The 21,090-nt window shown below is 54.7% G+C and overlaps 1 protein-coding gene across 1 annotated transcript in view; it reads right to left on the bottom strand.

Annotated features, from left to right (window-relative positions):
* The window catches only part of LOC136005919 (hydrocephalus-inducing protein homolog), a gene marked incomplete at its 5' end in the record, with an annotated part of 52,743 nt that overhangs the window by 12,385 nt on the left and 19,268 nt on the right, over window positions 1–21,090 (bottom strand). The window contains 16 exons of the mRNA XM_065663810.1: window positions 86–213; window positions 1,062–1,198; window positions 2,074–2,207; window positions 2,912–3,042; window positions 3,502–3,679; window positions 4,447–4,584; window positions 5,450–5,659; window positions 6,368–6,407; window positions 9,187–9,500; window positions 9,600–9,764; window positions 10,229–10,372; window positions 12,049–12,192; window positions 14,293–14,533; window positions 16,044–16,282; window positions 19,101–19,253; window positions 20,629–20,793. Of these exons, the coding sequence (XP_065519882.1) occupies window positions 86–213; window positions 1,062–1,198; window positions 2,074–2,207; window positions 2,912–3,042; window positions 3,502–3,679; window positions 4,447–4,584; window positions 5,450–5,659; window positions 6,368–6,407; window positions 9,187–9,500; window positions 9,600–9,764; window positions 10,229–10,372; window positions 12,049–12,192; window positions 14,293–14,533; window positions 16,044–16,282; window positions 19,101–19,253; window positions 20,629–20,793 (2,661 nt within the window). The remainder of the gene's footprint in view (window positions 1–85; window positions 214–1,061; window positions 1,199–2,073; window positions 2,208–2,911; window positions 3,043–3,501; window positions 3,680–4,446; window positions 4,585–5,449; window positions 5,660–6,367; window positions 6,408–9,186; window positions 9,501–9,599; window positions 9,765–10,228; window positions 10,373–12,048; window positions 12,193–14,292; window positions 14,534–16,043; window positions 16,283–19,100; window positions 19,254–20,628; window positions 20,794–21,090) is intronic.

Below are 21,090 nucleotides of genomic sequence, written 5' to 3'. Positions count from 1 at the left end.
AGAGAAGGACAGAGCATCCAGTTGAGAGCCCGGCTGACACTCGCTGCTGTGCCCAACCTGCTGCCTGCCCCACAAGCTGGCCTACCTTGATGGGCAGGAGCACATCCACCTTTCCCAGGGGCACGCTGGCACTTTGTGGGTCAAAGCACACTTCAAATGTCTTGGTCTCACAGCAGGGCAGGCGCTTCACAAGGTCCAGGCACACGCTGAAGCCTGAACACAGGAAAATCAAGCAGCTGAGATACACAAGCAACAGGAAATGGCTCAGGAGCACGGCAAGGCCACAGGGGTGTCCTGGCTGGCAGCTCTGTGAAAGACCCCTTTCCATCTCCAGAGAAGCTGCTCTTCTCCCCTTGTCACTGCCCAAAGCAAAAGGATTTTCACAGCCAGAATCCAGGGGTTGCAGGGTAAAAACGAACCACATTGGTTGAGGAGCTCCAGCAATTCCTTCAGCAGGCATCTCAGGGAAGGACGCATACACCTCTCCAAAGGACAATTTCCAACTAAGATACCAAATGCTGTGGTGTTCCCTGGACAGCGGCTTAGAAGAGACGCCTGGCCACCCGTCACAGACAGCAGTCCCCGTGTGACGGAGCTGCAGCCTTACCCCAAGGCCTCTTTGCGAAGCCTGTTTCGATACGGCACAGGATCCCACAGGCCGTTCAATAAGGCTGAGCAGAAGTGCTCTGGCACTAGGAACTCTAAACAAAGCACTTCCGAACCACAGAGGGTCCATCTGGCTGCAACATAAACCCTCAGAGTGCACGAAGAAACTCCGATGGTGCTCACGGGAGCCAAGAGCAGAAGATGCTGAGAGGCGATCACGCTGATCAGCCCATCTGGCCCCTGCAATGACTTTTTAGGGCAGCCACAGGCAGACCAGGTCTCTGGGCACTGCTCGACAGAATTCAGGCTCTTGAACAGGGCACCGGCCAGAGGGGTACTAAGGAGGAAAAAGCTGCCCAAGGAAGTACTCAAATCTCCCCATGCCCAATGGCTCCAGCTGATGTGGCAGAGACAGCCCCTTCAAGCCCCCGTGAAGCCTCTTTACCACTGGTTACCTGTGTTATACAGGACATATCCATCGGCCTTGAAAGATGCAGGGAAGTGCCCGGTGTTGGTGAGCTTCACCATGTGTGTGTGGATGTCACCGGGAACGACATAGCCAAGGTCCAGGACGTATTCGGGCAGCTCAGCTCTGAAAGGAGGAGGAAGGACACTCTGTAAAGCCCAGCATGGCGTGGGGTGGAGAAGCAAATGGAGGGGATAATTCTGTATCCACTGCTGTGAAAACTCAAGCCAAGCCCAGGAAACCCAAGGCCTGACCTGAGCACCCAGTAATAAGACTTGGCTAAGTCATGGGGAGTGCAGGGCCTAGGATTTATCAGCCACCAACGGGATCTTCGAGTCAGTTTAAAGCAGGTACTGGACACAGTTCCTATGCTGTGAAAAGCCATTGCAGAGAAGTCCACTGCGTCTCCACGGGTCTCAATGAAACTGCTAAGCTGGTGGCCGGCCCAAGCCTGAAACTGCTTCAGGACCTTCTCACAGGATTTCCTTGCAGAGGATACCTCCACTGCTCTGCAGCCAGATCTGTCCCCAAAGCAGCGCTTGAGAGTATCGCGTGCAGTAACCTACACTACAAGATTGCTGTGAAGGTCTTTTTGCAGGCAATCCCACTTGGAAAAGCACATAAGGGATCTGGACCATTCCCTGCTCTTCCTGCTTAGTGGGGTCTGCTTCTCGGCACAAAGACACCGGCTTGGAGATGCCCCTTTCACAGCTGGTCAGCAGGGGTGGTGCCTGTGCTGTCTGCAAGGGCTTGCTGGTCTGCACCCCCTCAGCTCTGAGAACAGAACCCAGCAACTGTGGGGAGTGGAGCACCTCCAGAGCTCAGGGTAGCACTGTGCAAGTGAGGACACCGAGCTGCCCACAGGGAGCACGGCGTAGCTCTCAGCATCAGGCCCTTTCGGAAGTCTTCAGCTATTCCCAACTCTGAGACACAAGGAGCTCTCAGGGGCAGGGCTGCACTCTCGCGGCCCCTGGAGACAGGCTACAGGAGTCCCTACTAACTTGAGAAGCCTCCGATGTACACGCTGGTGAAAGGCAGTGTCCTCCGGGGGACGGGAGGCGAGAGCTTTCTGCTGCTCCAGGGCATGTTCCTCAATCAGCATCTCCTCCATCTGCATCTGCAGCTGAGCATCCCACTGAGGAAAGGAAAGACAGGGGCTGGTTAGCCAAGGTCCTTCCCAAGGCACAAGCTTGTCTCGGGTGGAGGATCCCACCCTGCTCTTGTTGAGAGGGGCGACGGAGTCAGTCTGTCTCACTGGTCGGTGTCTGTGACACTTCCTGCTCTCTCAGGCAGGATCATATCCCCACAGAAATGAACTCCAGTGTCTCTGCCTGCCCAGTTATCAAAGCTGATCTGGACAGACACACAAACAAGCCAGAAACCTTCCAAAGCTCCAAGTATGTCCCTGCCTCCAGTCAGTGCCAAAGCAGCCTGGACAAAAGCTCTCCTGGAAAGGGGACCATGAGAGAGCTGGAGCCTCCTGAAGATACAGAACACAGCACAGCCTCAGGCTGCATTCAGGCTGCTGCTTTACGCTCTGTAAACCTGGCAGGGCTTGGCCGGTGAGCAACAAACCCCCCAGCACCGCCCTGTGTGTCCTTCAGAGCACCAGAAACCCAACTGCCCGAGCACAGCTTTCAGCATCTCCCTGGGGCAGTCAGGAGCTGGCGCATCGCCACGAGGGACAACTCCCAGAGGTGGGCAGCCCAAGGGGCACGCTGAGCTGACACACTCCGTGGCCAGGGGTGTGCAGGGAGGTGCCCAGTGCCGTGGGGCGCAGGGGCTCCAGTGTCTCGCAGGAGGGTGGCACGTGCGGGACAGGGCAGCAGCTCTACTCACCACGGTGCCCGAGTCGTGCACGCGGGGCTCGGCTGCCACAGCCTCCCCCAGAGCAATGGCCTCTTCTCTCTGGCTGCCTTTGTCCAGCTTTTCTTTGGCCTTTAGGAGGATCTTCTCATATTTGGCGTTGCCTGAAAGCACAGGACACCACCCATAGCAGTGGGGCAGCACAAATCCCACGGAAGACGGGAAGCCCCATTCCCCCGACACCCAGACACAAACTGCTCCAGCAATGTAGGGAAAGGAGATCCTGCTGCTTCTCACCCCCACCCGTCTTTCTCGCCACACAGGAGCATCTCAGCCCCACAGCGTGATGCAAACCCAACCCCTGTCAAAATCCCTGCCAGCCTCTATTACAGCTTTCCCAAGCTTTTCTGCCCAGCCATCATCTTCCCAGACCTCTTGGCAAGCTGTGCACGATGGTTCCTGCGGCAAAGCCCACATGGGCTCGTCTGCCAGAGGCTAAAGAAGCAACCAGAGGGCTGACCTTGTCTGACAGCCCTGAAACCTCCAGGCCTGCTGGAGGTGCCTGTGAGCTGCCCTGTGGGCATATGGCATGGGGGAAAGCCGAGCAGACAGGCAGTGCTCACCTTTGATGTTCCTGGGCAGGTCCAAGTGGATCCTGGGAAAGGTCCCCTCTCCTTTCAGGGAGATTTTTTCTGGCTCCAGGTGACCCAGTTGGATCTGGAAAGCCCTGCAGAAGACTCCAGGCACTCCTGGCAGGTAATACACTTTCAGCACTTGCTGCTTGCCAGGTTCAACGTAACCCTGCAGGGCACACAAGAGGGAGGGATGCAGTATACCAAAGAGGATTCAGTGGAGGGATGGCTCACATGACAGACGCGCTGAGAACACAAGACAGGTTCTCATACATAAGGAAACATCAGACATCACCACCTCCAGCTTTCCTGTATCCAAACGCCTGAGTCTCACAGCTCTTCTGCTCACAGGGTTTACCCTCTGCTAGCCAGAGCCAGGCACAACAAACCAAAGCTCTTTCACCAGCTGCTCTGGAAGAACGGAGAAGGGCCTCTGCTTCCAGCAGGGCCAGCAGCTCCTGGCAGCAGCTTGCAGGAGAGGACATCAGCATGTCACCCCTCAGACGGACAGGCACTGAGGAAGGTGGAAGCCACTTGGCCCTTTGGCTTCCTCTTCCCATCGCAAAAGGGCACCAAGACAGGAACACTGCTCCAGCTCTAAGACACCCAGGCAGGATGACAAGCTGCGATGGAGTGATGCTCCAGTGATGGCACAACCAGAGAGCTCAGCACTCAGCTCCAAAGAGCTCCCGGAGCACTCGTGCCTCCCACTGGTGCTTGCTGTAGGACAGCAGAGCCAGCGGCGCCCAAGGACAATCAGGGGCTCCGTTAGGATTCTGCTCGATGGACCTCCTCTGCCCCTGCAACAGTCGCTCACAGCCCTGTCTCTCCTGGCTGGTTTTGGACGGGGCTTGTGTGTTCATTCCCCCTGTTTTCCCCCAAAGCGCTCTCCTGGGCAGCCTGACACAGGCCGGGTGAAGCCCTTGTGCTACTCACCCTGCTGGGCACGACCAGGGGCACGCCAGGCAGAGGGCTGGCTGCAGTGCCTGTGCCGGGGCTCAGCACCGCAAAGGCAAATCCCAGCTTCCCGCTGTTTTGCAGGGTCAGCGCTGCTTCCGTGACTTTGTTAAACACCTGAGCAGAGGACAGAAGAGCAGGAAGTTACAGGCACACGTCTGCTGCCAAGAATTTCATTCCTCTTCCATCGGGTTGAAAGCAAAGGAACACAGCCCAGAAGCAGGGAGCGCACAGGAGAGATGGGCACTGGGCTCTCTGGGTTAGCCTGGGCAGCCCGCGGCCACAGGGTACCCTGGGCCCTACACAGGAACAGCTATTTGTGGCAGAGGTGCAATAGCAACCATGGAAAGATCAGTAATAAAGCAAGTAGGGGACACAAGCTCTCTGCACTTGAAGGTGTCACCCAACTGCGAGCTGAAACACAGGAGGAGGCATTGGGGCATTTCAGGAGAAAAGGCACCTGCACACAAGTATTTGTGGGCACAACACAAGCCAAAAGGGAGGGAGAGAGGGCAACGCACACAGGGCCAACAGCTGGAAACAGCTGTGGGGGTTGTAACCGGAAAGAAGTACAGTGAGGGTTATTCAGGGACATTCTATCCGACTATGGTGACTGGAAGCCCAGGTCAGCTGCCTCCTTGGTTGATGAATCAGGAGCATTAAAAGAGAGCACCTCATTTGGGCTTTAGGAGCAGATCAGCGGATGGATGTCTCAGGGACACATCCCTCTGCAGATCACCACTGGGATCCTGCCTGCCCCAGGAGGCAGCGTTAGTTAGAGGAGGGATTCCCAGCTTTGGGCTGGGCTGGGGTGGAGATGGCCATTAAACGCCAGCTTGGAGGTATCCCCCAAACGTTGGACTTCCAAGCCACAGAGCCAGCGAAGCAGCTGGGAAGGGGGGAGAGCCCTGGACCCGGGTGGGCAGCAGCCCACCAGTCATGCTTGGAGGCAAGGAGCACTGACAAGAGCAGTGTGCGGTACCTGCAGCCCGCAGTCGATCTCGGTGGTGTCCAGGAGGTAGCTGATGCGCGAGGCCTCCCCACGCAGAGCCACCTCGTAGCTCGGGCCTCCCTCCACCCTGCACAGCGCCGTGACCTGGCTGACGGTGTTGGCGTGGCCGAAGAAGGAGAAGGAGACGCGCTGGCTCTGGCCCGGCTGCAGCTCACCGTGCAGCGGCAGGATATCGAAAACCTGCAGGCAGGGAGGAGAGATCCACACGTGGAGCACGGGATTGATGCAGGAGAGCAGCCTCAGCTTGGGCCAAAGGACAGATGTGGCTGCAGGGGCCTCTTCCTCAAACACAGGCAACATCATCCTCATCTCACACTGCAGCCGTTCCACTCACCAACGGAGAGACCATGGGGAAAACCTTCTCCCACAGTCCCAATTAATGCAGTAGCTAATACTCTACATTCATTTGTGGTGTCTCCTGGCAGCAAGAAATTCTCTCTGCTGCAGAACTTGCCTTCAAAAACACCTTTTCCTGCCCTCAGAAGAACACGAGACTGGGAGCTGAGAGCCTGTGGAGCCGGGGGCAGGATCCAGCCCAGCTCCTCGCACTCCTCATGCTTTTCCCTGTCTCTGATTCACATCCTGCTCTCTCCAGATGCTGCAGCAACTGCTGCCGCAGCAAATGCTGCTGCAGCAAATGCTGCTGCAGGAATTTCTTACCCACCACTAGATGAGGACCAAGATGGATAAAGTCCTCCATAACTGCCGCACAAGGAATGTTCTTGACCAGCCCGATAACACCTCCCATGTGGCCTCTCCAATGACCAGTGATGCGCTTGTTATGACATGAGGCCACTCTGGGAGCAGCACCCAGGACACCAGTGGGAGTGGGAGTACGTAACTGCTTGCTACACTGGAAATGTGGAAGTGAGACAGATTCCCACTTACCTCCTCCACACCCAAGGCGAGGGGCTCTGTCTCCATGAACCTGGAAAAAGAACAGACCTTTGCTCAGGGACCTTGCAGTGGGAGGGAGGGAAGTCTGCACAGCAGCTCCTCGGCAGGATGGGGCCCCTGCGGGGGCATCAGTGGTGTGAGCTCAGCAATGAGCTCCAAAACTGGGATGGAGCAGGTCAACGCCTGGCAATGACACTGCTATAGCAGCGCTGCAGGCAGCTGGCAACTGCTTGCCTCCAGATCTGCTATCTCCTGCTGCGTGATTCTGAAGATCCATTCCGTCACTGGAGAAAACACCTTGGTGCAAAGGCTTAGCTCAGCTTTGAGCTCTCAGAGGTCCAAGGGCTGAGGCTTAGGGTTAGTCTGTCTCTAACCACGTGGGTCTACAACAAGAGTAACCACGAGAGATTCGTGCCTCAGAAGTCAGAGAAAGGGCACACGTTGGTCTACACTGCCTATGTCCAGCCACACAGCAACAGTTGGATTGTGTTGCTCATATCACAGAATCACAGAATCCCAAGGGTTGGAAGGGACCTAAAAAGATCATCTAGTCCAACCCCCCTGCAAGAGCAGGGTAACCTACAGTACATCACACAGGAACTTGTCCAGGCGGGCCTTGAATATCTCCAGTGTAGGAGACTCCACAACCCCCCTGGGCAACCTCTTCCAGTGCTCTGTCACTCTTACAGTAAAGAAGTTCTTCCTGACGTTAACGTGGAACTTCCTATGTTCCAGTTTACACCCATTGCCCCTTGTCCTATCACTGGATATCACTGAAAAAAGCCTAGCTCCATCATCCTGACACCTACCCTTTACATATTTGTAAACATTGATGAGGTCACCCCTCAGTCTCCTCTTTTGCAAGCTAAAGAGACCCAGCTCCCTCAGCCTCTCCTCATAAGGGAGATGTTCCACTCCCTTAATCATCTTTGTGGCTCTGCGCTGGACTCCTTCAAGCAATTCCCTGTCCTTCTTGAACAGAGGGGCCCAGAACTGGACGCAATATTCCAGATGCGGCCTCACCAAGGCTGAGTAGAGGGGGAGGAGAACCTCTCTTGACCTACTAACCACTCCCTTTCTAATGCACCCTAAGATGCCATTTGCCTTCTTGGCCACAAGAGCACATTGCTGGCTCATGGTCATCCTCCTATCCACCAGGACCCCCAGGTCCCTTTCCCGTTCACTACTTTCCAGCAGGTCAACCCCCAACCTGTACTGGTACATGGGGTTGTTCTTCCCCAGATGCAAGACTCTACACTTGCCCTTGTTAAATTTCATCAAGTTTCTCCCCGCCCAACTCTCCAGCCTGTCCAGGTCTCGCTGAATGGCAGCACATATGATCACTCTGCCCCAGGTAGCAGCAATGACCAAAGAGCAAGGAGGAAAGAACGGGCTGGACAATTAGAAAGAAAAAAATGTAAACACACAAAGTCTTGTTGAGGCAGAGAAACAGCATTTTTCTCTCCTGACCAAAATAAACGTGCGCGACTGATCCTGGGAGTCTCTGATGACCAGCTCCAGCAAGGTCCCAGGTAGGGAAAGTTCCAGTCTTTGATCTCCCCTTCATGAGACCTGATGCTTGATTCCCTCCATGTCAGACTGAGTTAGAGCTGATGATTTAGAATACCAACAGTGCTTAGTGTGGACCAGAAATAACATCTGACACGCTGCCCTTCTGCAGGCTCCTAATGAACACTTTGAGTGTTTGGTGGTAACACCTTGGAGACCATCTTCATTTCCAGCTCTGGCACACAGCATCCCATGGTGTCTGCTGAGCGCCCCGGAGTGCCCCAGTGCCCTGGTCGTCTCCCCCAAGCCCTCCTAATAGCCACAGCTCATCTCCAGTTCCCAAGAGGTCACCTCCTCCGAGTCAGATCCCAATTCCCTTCACACAGCTGCTTCTTGATCGTTTCCCTTGTTTGTAATAACAGCGCTTCAGTGCCACGTGGTGAACTTTGCTGCGTTTCCTAGGGCATTACGGAAAACCATTTGCTACCGTCCTTCAAACTGCCCAGAGCAGACTTTTGTGCTATGCAGAGAAGCCGCAGCAGAAGGAACACTAGGAATGTGCTTCTAGATGTGCTTCAGCACCACTACAAGTTTGCTCTTGGCCTTGGAAACCATAGACCACCACTGCATGGTCCTCCTTCCCAGGGATGTCCATACAAGGGCTCCCTCCAGCATCTACAGCTGGACCTAAAGTCACAGCAGAACCTGCCATTCCTCACTAAAACTCTACATAGCTCTTCTGTGAATGTGACGTGCAGTTCAAGAGATGAACACTCACTTCAAGGGGCTGTTTGCCTCAGGCCACGAAGATCTGAGAAAGCAGCTTTCTACATCAGCCCTCCTGCCCCCAGGAACCCATACAGGCCTACAGCAAAGCAGAGCAAGGGACTGCGACAGCAGTGTGTCACTCTGATGGCAGTGCCTGGGTAGGATCTTAGTACAAAATGACAACAGATGGGCTTAGCAGGGAAGGACACCTTCTACATCCGCTTCTCCAAGTGCCGAAGCATGGCTTTGCAGCTGCAGAGATAAAGCAGGACTCCAGCTTATGGCTATGTGAAAAGGGTCAGTAGTGTCCTACAGTCCCAGCCTGGCTGGAGAATGCTGTCTCCTTCCCAGCACCAAACCGGCGGAGATCACCTCTTCCCTGAGCACCTTGGCTGAGCACAACTCAGAGGTGTGATTTCCTCAAGGGAAGGTTGAAAACAATTTGGCAGATCAGGCAAATGGCCTCGGGCTTTGCAAACCACAAACAGGACATCAGGAAGAAGAGCTTCCAGGAGAGGGAGAGGTGCGCATACCTCACTGGGTTCACCTGGCTGTCCTTCAGGAATGCCCAGTGGTACTGGACAACCAGTGGGCTGCAGTTGGTCATCTCCATGTAACGCACATCCTTGGTGTCATTCAAGATGCAGCCAAAGTCCATGGCCGTGGTCTGGATCTGGAGATTTGGGAAGTAGACTTCTCCCCGGACGGTGACCTGCTCTTCGTGAGGATGCTCCAGGAACTTGATCTTCAGAGCCTTCTCCGCTGCCCGGATAAGCAAATCCTCCTCATAAGCAGGGTTAAATCCGATGCAGAGTTGAAGTTCCTCCCCTGTCCTCAGCTTCATGGGCTGCAAGGAGATGAAGAGAAAATGTTCAACGTGTGACCCCAACACGGGCTTCTGGCTTCATCCTTCATTTTCTTCACGCTGTCTGACCAAGCACCGCACTTCTTCTGAAGCTGCCTGAGGCTCACGGTTCTGTGCTCTGCACCAATACAAGAGGAAATCCACGTTGGTCTCCTGAATTCTGGAGCCGCAGAAGCCACCTGCTAAACACAACCAAAGCAGCACTCTGGCACCCAGGCCTTCGCCCTCTGGAGGAACTCCTTTAGCCTGCAGCACAGCGGTGGCTGCACCTCTGACAACACGTGCACTGCAGAGCCCATGCCCAACACCTTCCGCACACACCAGGGCAGGAGCCAGACAGCAGCTGGAGAAGCCTACCTCAGCCTTCCCAAAGGCAGGGCTGCCCTCAAAGACAGCAAGCTGTTCCCCAGCTTATCTGAGGATGGCTGCTGGAGAGCTGGCATGCCTTCCAGCAGACACCTTTCCTACAGCTTGCCCACAGCTGGGTGCCTGCTCCCTCCTCCCCCTGTCTTCAAGCCAGGAGGTCTCTTCCCCATTCAGATGGCATTCTGTTTCCTTCAGCAGCTCGTTTCACATCTGATTTAGCTTGGGCCACTTTACTGCAGACTCTACAGAACACACTTCCATCATGGAGGACCTCCCAACAGAGACACACCACCACGTTCATCCCTCTTCAAAGCCCAGCAGCAAGAAAGTCCGGGGCTGCTCACCTGAGCATCTGCAGGGAGAGGCTGCTGGTCCGCAGTGCAGATGGAGAAGGGCTGCTCTAAGGCAAGGACCACGCTGAGGGGCAGGGAGCACATGTTCTTTACAGAGAGAGGCTTGTACATCACAGCCAGGACATCACCGGGGTGCTACAGAAACAGGAGACAAGAAAAAATGACCTTGAAGTGGCCATGGACCTCCTCCCCTTCAGACGCATTTCAAATTTTCCAACCCCAAAAGTGCATCCATCTCTATTTACTCTTTTGATTGGTTTCTACCCCTCTGCAAAGTTTGTCCTCCAACTCTAGCAGACGCTTTCGTGTTTAGAACCCACAGCCTTCCCCAGGGGACAGGGAAACAGTCTCGCGTACAGATGAGGGAGCAGCCCCCCAGAGGAGGCAGCTGCTTCAGCAAGATCCAAAACAGAAAGTGAACCCACTCTGGCTCCAGTTGTGTGTCCTCTCCTGCCCAGAGAGCACACACAGGCACAAGGCACAAGGCCATTTCCACTCCCATACAGTAGTTTCTTACCACCCTATCAGCTCTGCCAGGCCCGCAAGGCAGTGATGCTGCTCAGAGGAGGCAAGCAAGCAGGATATGGCCTGCAGCGGACAGCCTGCAGCAGCCCGAGGTCAGCTTTGAACATTCACGGGCACATGCAGACAGCTCCAAACCTCAACAGTCTGGCCGCAACCTGCTGCCCCTGCTCCACTGACAAGATGTTGCAGCCTCAAAGCTAAGCTCAGCCTAAGCCTTTTCCTCCTGTCCATGCATTGCTCCGCGCTTCCTGCATGGTTTATCTAAACTAGACAGTCTTTGGGAAACTAATTGTGGATGCATTGGCATCCAACTCCTGCAGTGTCGCAGCACGCAACACATGGGAGCATGTGGCATCAAGCAGACCACAGGCAGACATCAGGGGGAGCTGAAAAGCTTCTGATTAGATGTGAACCGCCTGCTCACAGGATTTGTGCTTCTCTGGAAGCCTGGGAAGTGGAGGAGAGACCTGAAACCGCAGAAACTAAATCATGAGCTATCTGCTCTTTTTCAGACACCTCACGCGACGGGGAAAGGTGATGCAGGAGTCGGGATCCAGACACTAAAGGGCACACACGTTGCACTGGTGCTCTCATCGCTGCAGCTGAAGGGCACTCGTGGGTCCTTTGAAGAAGGTGAGGCTTGGGAAAGGCAAAGAGGCAGCACCCATACCGACGGCAGGGAAGGCAAAGAGGCGCAAGAGATGCCAGTTTTTCCTCATCAGCTTGAGGAGTTGACAGGAATCTCAGCTTTTCTCAGCTTCCCTACACGATCGCTGCTCGGACATCACCACACCTTGGAAGATCCTCAAAACCCTGACTACAGACACTGGCGTCTCTCTAGAGGGGGGCATGCTCCCCCTCGCCAGAGCAGCTGTAATCTCAGTTCTACCTGGCTCAACTTAGAGAACAGCCTCATCTCTAGCAGCATCCTCACTCCTCTCACCACCACCTCAGGGAGGGTGAGGAGGGATCTGCTCTCCACCTGCAGCCCCAGCACACCAAGTGGCTCTTCCAAAGCCCACGCTGCTCTCACGGGTCCCACATCTCAGCCCGTGCCCTTGGCTCAGCAGCTCAATTCTGTCTGCACCTCGAGAAGGGCAGAATAGAGCTGCGGAGACTGTCCCCAGCCCCACAGGGGTGAAATAATGATCTCGGCATTCATGACAAAAGCTGGGCCTGGCTCAAGTCAACAGCCAAAGCTCTGTGGACTTGGAGAACTTCCTCCTTAGGACACAGGCACACCCCAGCCACACCAGTCAGTGCCAGGATGCAATGCAGAGACTCACCTTCTCCACCCGGAAAGTGATTTCTCTGCTGGATATTTGCAGAGCAGGAGCAATGAACTCGCACGTGACGTCCACCTGCACGATCAGATTCTTCACTCCCTCCTTGCCCACGATGGCGTGACACAGCAGCTTCTCCTTCACCACCTGCATGCGAGCCACACGGCCCCCAGCGGGTGTTATCAGGGTGTCCACAAAACACACTGCATCTTTGAGCCGCCCACCCACACGCCCCATTACTGCATGAAGTTACAGCCATTGGTCTCCTCAGGAGCCCTCTCTTCTTTATAAGCTGCATCCTCTTTGTTCTGCACTCACGCGTCCCTCGTGTTACAACCCAACCACCACAAAAGGCCCTCAGGAGTCTTGTGCTGCCTACAGCTCTCAGAACAATCCCTGCCCAAACGGTTATTGCTTTGCTTTGTCCCACTGCCAAACAAAATGCTTACCGAAAACTGTAGGAACTCATTAAAAAAAAACAAACCAGACTGTATGAAGGGAAACAGGGGATAGAAGGATCAATGCCAGCAAATCCTCCCTTGCAAGTTTAGTGGAAAGGATCCCTGGGAAAACCCCAAACAGACAGCCTGCCTTCCTAGGATGTACTGTGTCCCCCTAGACCTGCCTGTCAAACAAACCTCCCCAGGAAAGAGATGTCTTCAACCTGGCATGAAAACCCTCTACTTAAGCTGGATGCTCTTACATCCAAGACTTTTCCTGATTCCTCCTCATGGTTTCACTTCCCCACATTCCTCCCTTTTTTCCTCTCTCTTCCCTCTGATAGACCACCACAACCCAACTCCTCCTCAGAGCCTAGAGACGTCAGAATCACCTGTGCTGCACGTGCACCACAGGGTCTTGGGCTTCTAACCAGCCTCAAGAGTATGAAGTTCCTGAGACCTAGGGAAGGTGGAAGACCCAATCCCAGGCTCTTGGCTTGGACTGCACGAGCCAGGTAGCCACAGCTGAGCTCACAGATGCCCATTTGGCTTTCCAGGAAGGCACCCTCACCAGTGGCCTGACCATTTCCCTTCTGGTTCCTTCTTCCCTCTTCAGCAAAGCCTCATGGGCTCAGGACTGCACAGGGACAGTCCCATCGGAGTCAACCAGCTGAGGGATCAAGTCTTCCTCAAGCTACCACTCAGGCAATCCTTTAAAACACCTCTCAAACTCTAGCAGCAGCAGGAGCTTAATGCACATTTATTCCCCATTCACTTAAACACTTGTGCCCAGTGCTCCTGGAGCCAGGGAAGGCACACCGGGGTCAGACGGCAGCTCCTCTGCAGAGCTGGATTTCCCCCGGAGAGACGGGTCCAGGGAGGAGAACACTCAGTGACCCTGCTGAAATCTGCCCCTCTGAGCTGCAACCCAAGGGTGCTGCAAGACCTGCCTGCCCTCGGCACACGGGGGCTGGCTGAGGGAGCGGGGCGAGCGCTGATGGGAATACTGACACAAGTCAAGCTCTCAGTTCTAATGATCCCTGGAACACTTTCCCATGTGGACGGACATCATTCGGATCATTAGAGCTGGCACACTGGGTTCATTTCTCTCGTCCCGGTCTCCGGGCCGGACAAGCTCCCGGCCCGTGTCTGTCTACAGAGGAAAATCAATGCTGCTCCCAGACACTCCCTACCTTCCTGGGTGTTTTGTTTCACTCGCTGCTTCCCCACGCAGACAACTGGCCATTTCTTTAGTTACTTTCTGCCTGGGCTCCCAGTCTACCTCTAACTTTAAGGCCAGCTGAGAAAACTGGGGCTGCTCAGCCTGGAGAAGAGAAACCGCGGGGAGACCTCAGAGCAGCCTTCCACTAGCTGAACGGGGCCTACAAGGATGCCGGACACGGACTCTTCTCAGGGACTGCAGCAACAGGACAAGGGGTAATGGACTTAAACTCAAACAGGGCGAGTTCAGGTTAGATACAAGGAAGAGGTTCTTCACTGTGAGGATGGTGAGGCACTGGCACAGGTTGCCAAAGCAGTGGTGAATGCTCCATCCCTGGCAGGGTACAAGGCCATGCTGGACAGAGCCTGGGGCGACAGTGCCTTCAGGCCATGTTTTGCTACCACCAAGTTGGCTTTATGGTAGCCATGGAACTCAAAAAGCCTCAGCAACTGATGGTGGCGAGCATGGAAAGCAACTGGTGCTGCCACGGTAACTTATGGCAGGAAACCAGGTTCTCAGAAGCACTTGCCCATTTGCTCAGGCAAATGTCAAGGGGCTGCAGAAATGCCCTGATGCAGAACTCACCTGGGGGGTGCTGCAGGAGCCTTTCAGCACCACCTCCGCTGTCTGGCCGGGCATCAGCTCCGTCCTCAGTGGCTGAAGCTTCAGCACGGGGCCACAGGAGGAAACCTTGCCCTTGCTCTTACTGATGCGAGGGAGACGCTTGCGCTGCTTAAGTGTGGTGCCACCTTCTGTGGTCCAATAGAGCAGATGGGTGCGTCGTCCTTTGTTTGTCATCTTGAAGCGGTAACAGCAGGGATCCAGGCTAGAGGAGAAGCAGAGACACAAAATGGCAGGGGAGCTGCTATTTGCCACTGGTCACCCAGCTTCAGCACCCTGAGGGCACGACCTGACTGCACACTCGGCTTCACCAAAAGCCAGACCTTGGCTGCCCCTAGGTTTGTCACCATCCAGCAGCTGCTCTGCTGGCACCCTTCCAGCAAGGAAGAGCTTCGTAAAGAGCCGGCCCCACATGCAAGTTGCTGGAGGAACAGCCTCGCTGCCACTCCACCTTCCCCTTGGGAGCTGTTGTTCATGCCTCTGAGGCGTCTCGTAGGGAGCATCCAACCCTCATTGCCCCCAACGTACCACCCTCTGGTGGCGGCTCTGCAGCCGACAGCAATGGCAACAGCTCCAAACTGATCCCGCGGGCAATGACATAAAGGGGGGCAGAAGACAACTACATGAATCACATGGACACTGTCCCCTCCATTGTGCAGCCAGCTTGTGGCTGCACTGAGCACAGGAAACTCTGGACAAGCACCAGCCTCCCTGCGATGTCCCTGCGTACGTGGAGGGCTCGTGGGTGCGTATTTTACCTCTCCAAATCTATCCCAAGTACTTAAGGTAGGCTTAAGCTGCTCTTTCTACCCCAAGAATTCAGGTATCGGAGCACCACGGACCCTCTTTGCAGCCACAGAAAGGAAGAGCCACCCCAAGAAGACTGTTCTTCTTCTCTGAGGAGGTCTCCAACACAAGGCAAACAGCACTTTTTTCCTCCTGTCTCCAAGAACATGACTGGTTTCAGACACACACGTTGGGACCACTGAATCCTCTCCTTCCAGCTCACCAATTTCAATCGAGACTCTTCATTTATCCCACTCCACCTCAGCAGACTTCCACACTTCCACACTTCCTCCCCCTTCCAGAGCTGGTCCTGCATCCACACTCGCTTGCCCGTGCCTCGGGAAGCAGGCAGGAGAAACCAGGGAAGAGCCACCACGTCTAATAAAGAGCAACCGGGCACGGAGTGGGGGAGAGGAGCCAACTGGGGGATGACACAGGGCAAAGAAATTCTGCTGCTCCTCCAGGGCTCCTGGCCAGAGGGGAAATAAACCAGCGCCATTCATTCAGTCGAGGAGCTGCTAACAAGCTACTGCCCAGGCTTGCTGCTGCTCTGAGATCTTACTCCAGACGGAATGGCAAAGCAAGCAATATCACTGCAGAGGGAAACATGTCTGTACTTGTAAGGCAGCATTTCTCAGCTGGAGGCTTCCAGGACCTGCTCTCTTCCTCCAAATCTTTGTTTGATAAAGTGAGGAGACAAATGGATTATGACTAAAGACAATTCAGCAACAACTTAGCAACTGCTCTCCAGCTCGGTGGCTTTCAGAGTACCTACTGACTTGCAGATGGCCATAAAATGTTTCCAAAGGAAGCCCTGTGGCTTCAGGGAAGCAGAGCCAGGACTGTGAGCACTGAAGAAGCTTGAGGGACTGCAGCAGAACTCCTCCTTGCTGAGCCCATGGGGAAGTGGGAGCTGAGAGATTCCCTACCTGAAGCAGGGCGCCAGGTTGAGCTCCGGGCCAAAGGGTTTGTCAATGACAATCGTGGTGCCAACGCCAACAGCCTGGACGGGGATGACGTAGGCACGACTGTTCTCAATGAACAGCACCACCTCGTCCTTGAATTGCTCCGTGTCATCCAAGTTTGCAGTGACAGCCAGAGACACCTCGGCCTTGGCAGGGATCACTCCCTGACTGGGTCCAACGGTCCAGCACGAGTCTGCACCAGCCTGGAAGACAAACAACACTCATTTAGGACGGAAACCACGGACCTGGCTGCCACCAGCCAAGGCCTGCCCAGGCAACACGTTCACACCGAGCCAGTGGGTGTGAAGATTCCACTGACATTCATGTACAGCTTCTCTGGCTCGTGCTGACACAGGGCAGCTCGCCTGGAAAGGAGCCCTGAGAGCTCCGCTCCAAATGTGAATCTGAGAGTCTGCTCCCTGACAAAGCTCATTTATCAAAGCTTGGCAACAAGCCCGCCAGAAAATTGTACCCCAGAAACTATTCCTGAGGAATGAGGATGGGGGTCTCGACGGAGCCAGACCTTCAACTCCCTGGCGTGACCCAGCACAGCCCTGCTGGGCCCGCCCAGGCCAACAGCCCACGCCAACAGCCCAGGCCAGGGGAGGACGATTTGCATCCTCTCCTCATTCTTTCAGTCAGCATCTGCTCTGGCTCCAAGGGGCAGCACCGTGCACTGCTGAACAGGAGACCTGCCAGGGCCACAAGGCTCTGCCGAGACACATTCCCTTGGGTTTCTAGGTCAGCTTCTGCCTGCCCCCAATCCAGCCTGTGTCTCAGAGACAAGAAACCTCTTGGAGCCACGCTACAAAATACCCCCACTTTCAAGACAAATACCCAACCTCTGATAACATCTCTGCTACTTGCTTATCCTTGAGTGCGCCGCAAAATGATGCCGTAGCTGCATGCACTGCATGCACAAAGACAGTGGCTATTTCTGACCCTATAGCAGCTTCTTGTACTATTGGGCATCAGAGCTCCTGAGTAACCAGTAAGGGCTGGGATCCACCACTTCAGAAGTTCACCACGATAATCAGAATCTTATCCCAGCACAGACGTCCATCGTGAATGAAAGCTTCCACAATCTGGTTACAATGGACACCAGTGTGCAGCTGACGGATGGAGGGAGGGAAGGAGAGAGGGAGGAAGGGACGGATAGCTGCCCCAAGGGATGACTGAGGAGACACCACAATCAGCTCTCTTGAATCTGTTTACAGATGAGTCACTGAAGTGATCTGGTCACTCTGGCCTTGCACAAGTGACAGAGGAAGCAGAACTCCACGTTACAAATGCAGCTGCACTTGATCAAGCCGTAGCTCTAGCGAGAGCCGTAGCTCTAACAACAGCATTCCCATTCCCATAGCTCTAACAACAGCATTCCCATTCTCAGTCAGGCTGAGTCACTGTCCTCGTAGGGCTGCTCATGAAGGGGAAATAAACCCCGTCCTGCACCAGCTGGCTGCAGAGCCTTGTCCCAGGTGGTTCAGCATTCCCGGTGGGGGGGACCCTCTGTTCTTCATTTCAAAGCTGCTCCTTATCCACACAAACAGCCAGTGGCAGGAAACAGCCCAAAAGCACCCCGAGCCCTGCAGGAGGCGGAGATCAGAGCCTGAGGCTGGCTACATGCTCCCGCCAACAACCGGCCTCCTCCTGCCTCCTCAGCATCAGCATCTCCTCAGCACAAGCACGGGGACCACTGTGGTTTAGCCTCTGCCCCGAGCACCGTCAACGGGATGTTTTACGGGATCAAGGGGCAGAGCTTGTCTCCATTTGTGCTCCCTGTCCACAGCTCACCCCTCCATGATCGCATCTGCCCTCCCTGCCAGGCTGGGGAGGCCAGGGACACCACTCTGCGCATCGCGGCTCTCCAGGGCACGGCTACGGCTTGCCCAGCTGCTGCCAAGCGCAACATTTAAGAACCAAACTGCTCCTGCTTTGCCTTTGGGAAAAGCTCTCAGCTTGCTTCTAGAAGCACAGCTGTCTTGAAGACTTCTAACCCTCTGTAATTCAGTTGCCAATAGGCACAGCGCAACAGGACATGTTTGCTTTCCCCTGACGAGCAGAGTAACAATTGCTTTGCTTACCAGCAAGTAAGAAAGGGCACTGAAGGAGGCAGCTGCTGAGGGCACTGGGGTGCTTGCTCTTTGCAGAGGTCAAAAGCAGATTTTTATGGTGCGGACAAAGCAAGCTGCCTGCGAATCCCCCACTTTGAGGTTCTATTTAACCCCCAAACGCCTGGAAAAGCAGCAGGAGGGAAATTCAGCCCCCTCCTCCTTGCCCAGGGGGCTGAGCCTGTGCTCTCACACCCTGCTGGATGCCTCATGCGCAGACACAACCAAGTCCCCAGCCACAGGCCTGCGTGAAGCGGCTCCAGAACTTCAACAACCCAGCCTGCAGAAGAACAAACCTCCTCTCAAGCCCCTCACAGACGCCCCTCCGGTGGGGAGCACCCCCCAGACCCAGCACACGAGCCCTTCCTGGCTGCATCAGCCCCTGTCAGAAGACCCCACAACCTCCTTCTGCTCCGCAGCCTGTTCCACCCTGCCGCCTCCAGGAATTAAACAGCCTCTTTCTGCAGCCACATGCTCTACAATGTTACAGAGCACACAGGCTCTGCAGGTACACAACCCTTACAAGTCTGCTTCTGGGCAACAACCCAGCTGGTTTGACCCCCGAGGAGGTGTGAAACCCACTTCACCCTAAGCGCCTTGAGGACAGACCTCTCAGTTCCAAAAACAAAGACTCTCACAGCTAAACGCCTTCCACAAAATAAAGGGAGAACTTGCAGAAATGAACTCCTTTCTGCTCAAACATCTCTGCAAACTCTGTTTTACTGACGGGTGCCCCAGCTACAAGTGCCCCCGGAGCCAGGCTCCTCTTGCTGCACTCGGATGGAACATCTGGCTTTCTCTCTCAGACACATCTCAGTGACGTGGAAATGTTGCATAGAAATAAGTGCTCCAGTCACAGGCTGCTATGGGCCACTCACTTGCTCTGGAAAACAGCCCCAGCGACACTTACCATCTTTGCCGAGAAGGATGCGGGGATGACAGACTGATTGGAGAGGTGAAGGGTCCGGGAAGCATCTTGTAGAACTTGGATGCTGCCAAAATTTATCTCACTTGGGTGCACGTGGACAACTGGTCCTTCTCCAGTGCTCAATAAATGGATTTCCTGCTCCAGGAGGCAGGCAGGAAAGAGAAAAAAACAACAGGGAAGGTTTAGAATGACTGGACAGCTCTAAGGGGGCTCGTAGGCTGAGGGAATTCTGACTGTTTGAAGCTGTCAGGGTTGTGAGGCTGAAACAGGAAGGCTGGAGCAAAGGTGGCACCTGGAGTGGTCCCTGCGGATCTGAAAGCCACAAGATCCCATTAGGAGGGGATACAGAACCCCCATCTCCCACGCATGCTTTTCACACCTCCTCCATGCTGTCAGCTCTCCTTCCGCTACTCTGTGCCTACGCCTGCTCCTTGTACTTCTCCATCATGCCATAAACCACCCTCCCTGACTGCTGCGGCTGCACAGCCACACTGCACAGGAACTTCTTCAACCTTCCCAAAGCTTCTCCTGTGAAAACCAGTAGAGGCTGGAAGCAAAGCTCTTCTCAGCAGAGATCATGCAAGTTAGTTGCCTCTCATTTGTGCTTGTGTGCATTCCTGGTATTACTTCTTTATTGCACCAAGACATTCATTATTAATTGCATCATTCGAGCAGTATTTTTTTCTGCTGACAGCCTGAGACCCAAAAGTTTGTTTCTGCAGAAGGGGCACAAACTAGCGGAGGAGGAATGTGGATCCTTTTGCTAAACCCCCTTCTCACATCACTAAAACCAATGAGAATTTATCCAGTCCGGCGGGATTTCCCCAGCTCCAAACACCCCAAGCCTTAACCAGGCTTGTAGAGCCTGAAGAAGGGAGGGCTCTGGGGAGACCTTAAAGCACCTTCCAGTGCCTAAAGGGGCCAACAAGAAACCTTGAGAGGGGCTTTGGATAAGGGCCTGCGGGGACAGAACAGGGAAGGACGGCTCTAAATTGACGGGGGGGGGTGGGGGGTGGTGATCAATATGGGATCCTGGGAAGAAGCTCTTCCCTGTGAGGGGTGGTGAGGCTCTGGCACAGGTTGCCAAGAGGAGCTATGGCTGGCACAGGCTGCCCAGAGGAGCTATGGCTGCCCCATCCGTGGCACTGTTCAAGGCCAGCTTGGATGTGGCTACCAGCTCCCGAAGCTGCACTCAAGCCATAAGGCAGACCTAGAGGAAATGACACCCAGAAACTCCCATTTGTGCAGGCAACACCCAGCCAGGTTTTGACCAGCATTTGCGGGCTGCGAGCAGCAGCCGAGCACGAGCGCAGCGCCTTGAGGATGGATTGACCGGGCACAGGGTCACTCAGTCCCATGTCTTCTCCAGGCATTAGTGTTGCTTATGCCACGAATGCCTTCTTTCCTTGTAGACAACAGCCATAGATCATTTTCCCTGGAAGAACCCCCGTACGCTCTACATCCCACCAAGATGAGAGGCACAAAGGCACACGTCTGCCCCAGCACTCACCAGTGGGGATTCTTTACTCCCAAACACCGCAACACGAGCAACGGTGTCCTGCTTTCCTGTCACCTGGACTTCCAGTGTGAACGGGATCTCCACCGAGCTCTGAGGCTGGATAATCCCACGGGGCTCAGGGCTGGAGTACCACACAGCAGCAGCATCCTTGTTCTCCTATAAGGGACAGAACCAAACACGGCTTCAGACTGACCTTTGAGGAAACTTTCAACTCTTTAACATCTACCACAACGCCAACTCACACACGTGTCTAAAAATGCCTAGGAGAAAGCAGAAAGGCACAACTCAAGATGCAAGACATGTATGGGTTCAGCATCCCGAGGGGGGCCAACAGCTGCTGCCTCCACAACCCCCCGTCCCGTGCTGGCAGCCTCCTTGCAGCAGCTTTTCACAACCCTACAAGTTCTCCCGCATTGAAAGCATCCCAAAGACTTGAATATAATCTGCTTCCTG

The sequence above is a fragment of the Lathamus discolor genome, chromosome Z (genome assembly GCF_037157495.1).
Source record: "Lathamus discolor isolate bLatDis1 chromosome Z, bLatDis1.hap1, whole genome shotgun sequence".
Taxonomy (NCBI): Eukaryota; Metazoa; Chordata; class Aves; order Psittaciformes; family Psittacidae; genus Lathamus; species Lathamus discolor.
Note: the sequence above shows the minus strand (reverse complement) of the source record. Positions and strands in the feature narration are given on the sequence as shown.